Source organism: Penaeus japonicus, unplaced genomic scaffold (genome assembly GCF_977035675.1).
Source record: "Penaeus japonicus unplaced genomic scaffold, GWHDUDI00000001_assembly GWHDUDI00000029, whole genome shotgun sequence".
NCBI lineage: Eukaryota > Metazoa > Arthropoda > Malacostraca > Decapoda > Penaeidae > Penaeus > Penaeus japonicus.
In genome coordinates, this window is record NW_028234431.1 from 12,983,406 (window position 1) to 12,993,405 (window position 10,000).

At 35.0% G+C, this 10,000-nt stretch overlaps 1 protein-coding gene across 2 annotated transcripts in view; it reads left to right on the forward strand.

The window, feature by feature from the left end:
* The window catches only part of LOC122260501 (uncharacterized), a 52,714-nt gene extending 42,880 nt beyond the window's left edge, over positions 1-9,834 (forward strand). Inside the window, exons 2-8 of one of the 2 annotated variants that reach the window (XM_043027811.2) lie at positions 146-1,206; positions 3,707-3,841; positions 4,172-4,356; positions 6,250-6,454; positions 6,868-7,340; positions 7,552-7,857; positions 8,537-9,834. In XM_043027811.2, coding sequence (XP_042883745.2) covers positions 146-1,206; positions 3,707-3,841; positions 4,172-4,356; positions 6,250-6,454; positions 6,868-7,340; positions 7,552-7,857; positions 8,537-8,944 — 2,773 coding nt within the window. In that variant the 3' untranslated portion in view covers positions 8,945-9,834. The remainder of the gene's footprint in view (positions 1-145; positions 1,207-3,706; positions 3,842-4,171; positions 4,357-6,249; positions 6,455-6,867; positions 7,341-7,551; positions 7,858-8,536) is intronic. The other variant, XM_043027812.2, reaches the window with a different exon arrangement.
* The last annotated feature ends 166 nt before the right edge of the window (positions 9,835-10,000 follow it).

Genomic DNA, 10,000 nt, shown 5'->3' on the forward strand with positions numbered 1-10,000 from the left:
TTTGTTTGTTTTTTATCACTATTGATATTATATAGTAGTACTTCTCTCTCTCTCTCTCTCTCTCTCTCTCTCTCTCTCTCTCTCTCTCTCTCTCTCTCTCTGTGTGTGCTTTACTGACTGAATATCCCTTGTTTATCTTTTCCAGAGAAACGCGAGGTGTTCAGCCAGACATCGTGTACGGGAGGACGTGCGAGGAGCTGCCTTCACGGAAGCTGCGTCGCCCTCGACCGAAAGTCTTGGCAGCATTTACGGGTCCCGGAGGAGGGTTGGCCTCTGTGAACCGCGGAGGGCATCCACCTCTGCAGAGAGATGAAGCAGACCTAGACTACATAGATGCAGATGACGCAATGTCTGATGCCCAGCCGAATGCCTATGTCACTTCCCAGAAGCCTCCTCCACGTAAGAAACCCTATGCTGACATGGCCGCTTACTTCAGGAAGCGTGATCCTAAGTCGCCTGTTTATAAGAAAAGCAGTACGGGTGTTAGTGAGGGAAGGAGTATGGACTCGCTAGATTGTGAGGTGCCATCTTGGAGAGGGGAGGCACCCTCCCCCCTTTCTCCACACCCCGGCCGGGCTCCCCCTGCTGCCTTCCTACAGTTTGGTGATGGACCCCTCAATTATGGCCTTACCCTCCCCTCCCAAGTTGATGGCAGCGCAAATGATGGTTCTGGCTATGGGAATAGTGGTGTTGGTGCTAGTAGTTTTAGTTGTAATGGTTATGAAAGAAGTGATAGTAGTTTTGCCAATATTGTTGAAAGTTCCGCAAAAGCATCGCAGCAGGATGGTGGTTGTGAAGCTGCGTGGGTTGGTAGCACAGGTGAGCGCATCAACACGGATAACCTGGGCATGATGGAAGCTGTGCTGGTGAGCTGCAGGGATGAAGGTGGTGGGACGGTCAACAAGCTGCTTGTTCATCCCACTCCCTGCCCTGGCCTAGACAACAACCTCAACCGTGTTGTGGCGGCGGAGACAACAGAGACAGGAGCACAGGTCACAAATCCCACCCTAGATAACTGGACTAATGAATCCGAGACGCAGGGCACCAGTGTGACTGACAATGTTGACAGTGCATGTGAGAATGGAAACTACAATCCCGAGAACGACCCTCCGGATGACGATTCTGTTGAAGCCAACGATGGGGGCCTGGCCAGCCAGCGGGCCAAGTTCCTGACTCTGGATTTGGTGGAGGCTGGGGCACTGGCAGGTCAGTCTGCCTGGCTCCCCTTAATAGTTGACATCTGTCCAATGTGCACTTTGTGTTTTGAACGTTTGCACGTGAGGCACTGACCTACTTAAGGCAACTAAACAAGGAAATGTTAAGAAATAGAATTAGCCTTGGAGAGGACAGCATGTACACACCTGTGTCCAACCCGCCTGCTGACGGTGCTTGACCAGCTAACCTGCATGTAACACAATGCTACTAAAATGCTGATAGATGCATTTGCCCTTTCTATGAGATTAGATGTTAACCCTCAGGAGCTCTAACTTTTACCTTCTTTAAAACATGAACTATCAAGCCAAAAAATATGATAAGGCACTCATCCTATTTCTTGAAATTGTGCTCCTTTTGTTCACCTTGATCAAGTCTCTTATGTGTCCTGATAACACCCAGTCCACTGTCCTTTAATTCTTACATTATTTTTCTTCCAATATATTGACTGTTATTTCACTTCGAGGATATTTATTGGGATTTTTGTTTGTTGTCCATCTTGACATCTTTTGCATGAATTATTTCAGAGAAAGTGTCATCAAATGCTCTATCAGATGTGCTTAGGCAGAAATGACTTCATATCATCCAAAGAAAGTGGATTTGCCCAAAGTGATTAGTATAGCAAATGTTATGGAGCAGATTTTTATTAGAAAGTTTATTAGTTTTTTGCAGTTGCTTCATCATGTGTTGTTTTAAAATTAACCTTATTTGCAATTTTATAGTATTTGATTAATTTTTACCTTTTTAAAAATTTACTTTGAATATAATCAGCTAATATGTAGCCTTTAAACTAAAAATCTGAATAGTGATTTATTAAAGCTACTGATTGCTTATTGCTATACAGTATCTCTGAATTTATGTAGATATATATGTATGCATTTTAAAAATTAAAATCAGAATAATATGAACATAGATGATTATGATAAAAGTTTTAATGATTAGTTTATGTGCAAGTAGAACTTACTGTGAATGACATTTTTGATGATTTTCTCGAATTAACATTTATTTCAGAAGATTTCACTAATGGTTACCAGAAGAAATAGTGGAGCATTGATTTTTAATTCAAGTACAGTAAGCTTGAAATTAAAGATTCAGTTGATTTTGGAATGAGCTGAATTTGGGTTTGGTGGCACTGATATCACGGAAAATGTAATATAAAGAATAAACTAAGATTTTGTATCACTTGGTTACCATTTGGAAATTCTGTCTGATTTCATTATCTGTTCTCTGTCTGTTTGTTTTGCAATGTTTGGTATCCTTCCTTGGTTGTGTTCTGGTTTGTTCTTTGCTGCAGACTATGTTCTTTTTGTTTTTAGATTTAAATGTTTGTATTAGAAAATAATCTTATTCATCCTAGATATATTCTGATGTATCTGTAACATATAAACTTGCCAACTCAAAGGAGCTATGATGTTAAACAAAAATATGTTCTGTCAGATAAAATATTTCAAGTATGTTTATTGATTAGAAACTGTATTGTAGTTTTTACTATGCTAAACTTTCATTTAAAAGATGAATTTCTATTATGCCTAACCTTCCAGTAAAGTTTTGTGTGTGTGTGTGTGTGTGTGTGTATGTGTGTGTGCGTGCGCATGCATAAAAGTTTATAAGTATATATATATATATATATATATATATATATATATATATATATATATATATATATATATATATATATACTTATGTTTATATATATTTATACCGTTGCCTTTAATCATTTATATCATTTTACTTGAATGTTATGCAGTAATTGACAATTATTGTTGAATACACTATACCTATGTTAGAATAAAGTGGGTACAGTGCAAAAAATTAAGGTAGAAGCAAAACTTCAAGTGTGTGACCCAGCTATACAACTGGTTAGCCATAAAAGTGCTTTGCCCTGTATGATTGTGCTAGGTGTGTTGTGAACCTCAGTGTGTGTGTGTGTGTGTGTATGTGTGTGTGTGTGTGTGTGTGTGTGTGTGTGTGTGTGTGTGTGTGTGTGTGTGTGTGTGTGTGTGTGTGTGTGTGTGTGTGTGTGTGTGTGTGTGTGTGTGTGTGTGTGTGTGTGTGTGTGTGTGTGTGTGTGTGTGTGTGTGTGTGTGTGTGTGTGTGTGTGTTAATGCATGTGTGTGTGTGTGTGTGTGTGTGTGTGTGTGTGTGTGTGTGTGTGTGTGTGTGTGTGTGTGTGTGTGTGTGTGTACATGTGTGATTTCATGTATTTGTTTTGTATTCTTATATGCAAAACAAGTACAAGAATTGTACTTTCTTTTGCCAATTAATCTTTAAATCTTGATTTTTTTGTTTTACTTTTTATTGCATAGATTAGCTTAGTTAGATTTTCAGATAATTAAATATAAATTAATCTAAATGCTTATTTACTTAATTGCCCTTCTTTTTATTGGAATAACATGAAATATTACAATTCTAGAGTGTGCAATGTATCTGTGTAATTGTTATATTTTACCATTGTCAAGATTTTTAACAGTATACTGTATTTCCACATGTTTAGTTCCTGACCCAGACCTTAAGAGAAGTGAAACAGAGGAAATAGCTGGTCTTCTTAACTGGAATCGACCACACCAACGTGCCTATGGTCTTTCTACTACCTTGTATGAACGTCATCCTGTTACAAATGAACGTGCAGGTGTGTAGAATTTGGCGGGTATTTAAAGATCACAAAAAAGAAATATTTTGTTTGAGTGTTTGTCTTTTATGCCTTTTTTTCACAGTCACAGATATTGGATGTGAATGGTAGTCAATGCAACTTTGGCTTTGTTTTGTTTATAATAGATATGATATTTTAACTGGATGAGTTTTTTTTTTTTTTTTTTTTTTTTTTTTTACGTAAATATGAAACATCATAAGTCTTAACACATTAGAAAGAACTTTCGTTTCCATTTTTGAATTTTCTTTAAATGAGAAAGAAAGTTGCTACTTTCCCTTTGTACTTATTTATGGTATGTGCTTCCTTCAGGTAACCCTATTGCTGATGCCTTTGGTGTAGTGGCACGAGAGGATAGTGCCATTCTTGCCCTTGCTGATGGAGTCAACTGGGGAGAGAAGGCAAGCATTGCTGCCAGGTGTGCTATTCATGGGTGCCTACACCACCTCAACACTGCTCTATATTCTGCGGTGGCCACACCTCCAGAGACTACAACAGTTAGTAGATTTTCATTTTTGCTCTATCTCTCTCTTTTTATGTTTGTATTCCTGAACCTCTTCCACTTTGGTGTTCCTTTTTAAGAAAAAATGCAGATCCACCCTCAGACTTTGATATAGAATCTACATAAAATATACATTCTCTCAAACCTGAGGATTTAAAGGTAAAAACTTATGCCCTTCCATCATTCAAAATTAGGGTTAGGTATTGTGTAACTATTTGAGATTTATTTAGCAGTTTTTCACCTGGAAACTTTCATTAAACCAATATTGTTTTGATAGCTGATGATAGAACTTACTAAGACATCATGTGAGGATATCTACTGAAGTCATGCATGTTAACTGTTGATCAGATTCCTTTACTTCAAATTCTATTAAAGAGCAGTTCAGCCTTGCGTACTGGTTACATGAACTTGGAGCTCAGGTCAGGTATTATGACCTCTTTAGCAGATCTAGGAGAACTGTCTGGGAAACTAGGGAAGCCAGACCATGAAAATTCTTTGCCCAAATCCTACTAATTTTTTCAGGGGCATAAGTATCTGTACTTATGATAAAAAATCTTATGGACATCCTAGATGCACCAAGGGAGTATAATTGTAAAGAAACCAATACAGGTGGCTGGGCAGCCTAAGGTGACTCAAGGACCTTGTCTAACAGCCATATGCATAAACACATATATTGGAATCTCTGTAATATTGCTGTGTCCATGCATTGGGATGTTGCCCAAAAAATAGCATATATTTAGATGCAAATATGCAGATAGATATGATTTGTATACCTGGCATATTGGGTTGGTAACTTTGCTCTCTTATTTTTTTGAGAATAAGCTGGATAAGACAAATATCACTTTCAAGTAAAATGTATAATTTTATAAGACAAGCCTAATTTCATATGTAAAGAAGTTCTGCCATGAGGCCTACACGGACCACAAGTGATTTTTTATCTCCTTTTTTATAATCTAAATTACTATTGCTACCAACAATTTTCTATCCTTACTTAACCTATCCAAGTATATCATGAGATGATGGGCCCTTTTTCGGATAATGAGAGTAATTTTATTTACACAACGATATGAATGCGTTTTCCTATCATCATATTCTATGTATACATATCTACACACTGTATTTACATGGTGTATGCACATAAATATAATGTTTTGTGCATTTTGCTTCTCATTAATGAGTACTTGTATGAAATGAAATTGATATAAAGAAGCAGAGTTGGAAGTTGATAGTAGTTCTTGAAAGCAGAATACTTGTAATTCATTTATTTATTTTCATTATTTTTGTCAGGCTTGTCAATTAGTAATCTGATAATCGTTTAATGATCATTTAGAAGACCAGATGGGTAATGTGGACATCCTCATACTCTTAAGTGAATTAGTTTGTTGTGGTACCTTTGAAAAATACTAACCATGATCTGTTTACTTAAGTATGATTTTTTAAAATTCATCAAAAAAAGTTTCTGCCCAACATATTTTCCTATAATATACTCATGGATTTCTGGAATAAGCAATATCCAAAACTAACTGTATGATTTCAATGCAGGGCCCAGTGCAGGGTCCCAACATATCATTTAAGTATATGGCTTTGATTTTAGTAGAAAAACTCAGGTTCAAGGCTAGTGTAATCTAGATTTAGATTGATAGCATTATACAAGGTAGGGATGGGTTTTTACTATTTTATTGTTTTATTCTTTTTGATTTATTGATATATTTTAATATTTTTATTCTTACAAAAATAAAAGTATAAATTTCATGAATTCTTGCAAGTCAGTTTTCTGGCATTATTAACCGCCTTTTTACAATTAGTTGAATGTAATTGATAGTTTAACTGCCATTTATGTACTTTAAGAAGAGCCGTTAATTTATTTTTCCCGCATTTCATTTTTCAGCAGGACATCTTTGTAGCTTTATTAAGATCATTCCATGCAGCACATAGCCTCATCCTTCAGGAGGATGGCATGTTGACCACCCTCACAGCAGCTGTGGTAGCTCCTCTGGCTGACACCGACCAGTTTGTTGTGTGTGTGTGTAATGTTGGGGATTCCCTGGCCTACGTTTACTCACAGAAATATGGTGTACGGGAAATCACACAAGGTAGTTTGAGGCAATGCTGTATTAGTTGAAGATTTTGTGATTCTTAGTGTATATAAGTAGTTTTTATATTATTGTTTTAGCCTCCTATGTTTATCTTTTTATTATATTTGATTAAACAATATTGTATACTTGGGGGAAAAAAGTTAATAGATATATAGACAGACAGAAATATTAATATATCAATATATATCAATATCAATATATACATATATATATATATATATATATATTGTTATATATATAGTTATATATATATATTATATATATATATTGTTATATATATATATATATTATATATATATATATTGTTATATATATATAAATATATATATATATATATATATGAAAATAAATGTATAGTAATCCAGAATAGTATGAGCAACTGGAAACTTTTATCTTTCTTTTCTCTTCAGGCTCTCATGATATCTACAGCATGCGTGACATGCGAGATGCTCTAGGAGCCTTGGGCCCAGTGGATGGACAAAATCCAGAGCTCAACAACTTAACCTGCTCTCTTACTTACTGTGATCCTGGAGACATTGTCTTCCTGACTAGTGATGGTATCTCTGATAACTTTGACCCAGTAGTTGGAAAGTTTGCCATTCCTAAGAAAGAGAGAGATCCGAAAACTCGGGAATCACAGAGTGCAGAAAGACCAAGTACGGCAAAGGAAGGGAAAGATATCCAGAATGGTACACAGGAACCTCAGAATGCTGGAAATAAATCACAGAATCCGACAAGAGAGCCGCAAGGCAGTAGGCGTAATGGTGAGCGACATAATCAGCAAGGCCGACAAATGGCTCCTAATCAGCAGAGAAGTCGTTCGAGGCGAACTCAACAGGGAAGCAAGGGGCCAAATGTAGGACCAGGACGAGGGGGCAAGCAGGTAACTTTGTGAATACTTGCACACATGCACTCTCTCACACACACACACACACACACATACACACACACACACACACACACACACACACACACACACACACACACACACACAAAAGGATAATGTAACCTATACATAGCTATGCATAATGAAATCAAAATTCAATTTGGAGTCAAATTTATTCTTGTTTGATTTGTTGTGAATTATGTTTCAGCCTGTGACCAATGTCAAATCTGTTGGGGCTGGACTGCCAGAGGATGAAGTTGTCACAGACCCATTCCTACCCCTTGTTGAGGCTCACCAGAGACATGAGTTAACATTACTTAGGATGGAAGACCTCCTCAGGTGTGGCTTAACCAGTAAGGGTCCAGTGATGACAGCTCAAGGCTTGTGCTTAGAGATGGTGCATTTTGCTACGAAGTTGACAGTGGCAAAACGTCGCATCCTAGAAGATCCTGACTTATATCCTTCAACATCCAAGGATCTATCCCGGTCAGATCAGAGAAATAGGCGGAGAAAGGTGCGTTTTATACAGATGAGATACTTGAATAAAGGAGTTTGTCTTTTAGTGGAATATGTATATATTGCAATATTAAACCTGCTTTTAGTATGAACATATATGTTATTTTATGATATGAAAATATTGTAATATAAATGAATATATGTATATAAATATCTACTTATCTATGAATCAATCTGTGTGTATGTGTTTTATGTGTATGTGTGTGTGTGTGTGTGTGTGTGTGTGTGTGTGTGTGTGTGTGTGTGTGTTTGTATGTGTGTGTATATATATATAATATATATATATATATATATAATATATATATATATATAAATATATATATATATATATAATATATATATATATATTATATATATTATATATATATATATATATATATATATATATATATATTATATATATATATATATATATATATATATATATATATATATATTATATATATATATATATATATATATATATATATATAATATTATATAATATAATATATATATATATGTATATATATATATATATATATATATATATATATATATATATATATATATATATATATATATATATATATATATATGTATATATATATGTATGTATGTATGTACATAAACACACACACATACACATCTATAAAAAGTATTTATGATGTGCTAATTTTCTATTTTTTCATTAACAGGTGTGTGAAAAACTAGCCCTAGTCCCAGGCAAATTAGATCATGCAACTGTGGTGGCATACAATGTAGGGCATTATCGAGATGATGATATTTTAGAAGATCCGATTAGGAAATCACTTATAAAGAGTGGACTAGCAGCACCTCTTGCCTCTCCTGATTCTGCACGCAGTCTGGTGTCTCAGATGGAGGACTCCCGTCCTACAGACCTGCCTGTTTCTAGCAGAGCACTTCATGTGCAGAGCACTAGTTCTGACAGTCAAAGGAAGATTCATCAAGGACCTGCTGAATTGAAGTGGGCTGAAAAGGGGCCACAGACTTCACATACTAACTGCACTCAAAATAAAGAAAACTTAAGTCCTAATGCAGGTCAGGTACCTTGTAGACCAACGCTTATTGAAACTATAGTGTAAGACTAGCCAGGATATAAATGGTTTATACACATACACACATGCGAGCAGGTATGCATATATATGCCGACATAAACATGCATATATACATACACACACATAAATTTTTATTTGTTTATGTATATGTATATATATTTGCACATACACACACATATATATATGTTTTTTGTTTTTTTATTATCATTATTATTATTATTATTTTTGACCATATATTTAAAGTCATTGTTTACTAAGAACAAAAGAAAATGTCACCCTTATAACATTCCGAAGCAGCAATCATGTCCATTTTATAAACTTTCCCTTCCTTATTTCTGTCTTTTCATTTAGAGAATCTCAAATAGAAATCAGAGTGAATTGTGAATACTGAATTAGCATTATATGTGAAGTGGTTACACTTAATGGCAGCTCAAGTTCCTTGGCTCAGGAATGTTTTTTATACAGTTTTCTTGTTCTTTCTTTTCATCAACAGCTGTCTACAAATGATACAACAATCAAAGTTTTTTTTTTATTTCATAACTGATGTTGCTGTTTTTGTCTTGCTGGTTGTGAAGAACAAGAAATTTCAGATTGATTTTCTGAATAAAATCTCTATAGTTTATTGACTGTACAAAAATGAACCTTTAGAGACATAACAAAATTATTTTGGAGTATGTTCAAAAGTATACATTAAAGCAGTTGTCTGTGATGCTAGGAGACTAGGAGATCTTTGAGATATAACTTGTTGGAGACTTAATTGTATGTTATTTCATATCATTGATGAAAGCTCAGAGGCATTGAAATTAATGAGGAAGTAAAAATCAATGTACGTATACTTAATTGTTTATAAGTAACTTGTAAAATCTTATTCAAAATAAAAAATATTGCTGTGTGATTTTATAGCATATTCGGTGAAATAGGTTTAATTACCTTTTACTGCCACATTTCACATTAACATTTTTTGCATTTTCACAAGTCATTCCAATACACATAAATTATAGTCTAGTCCTTTGAATGTCTTTCATGACAGTGTGCAAGCCATAATCTAGCTAAGTTTCATGTCTTCTCATTTCATAGCTTTTC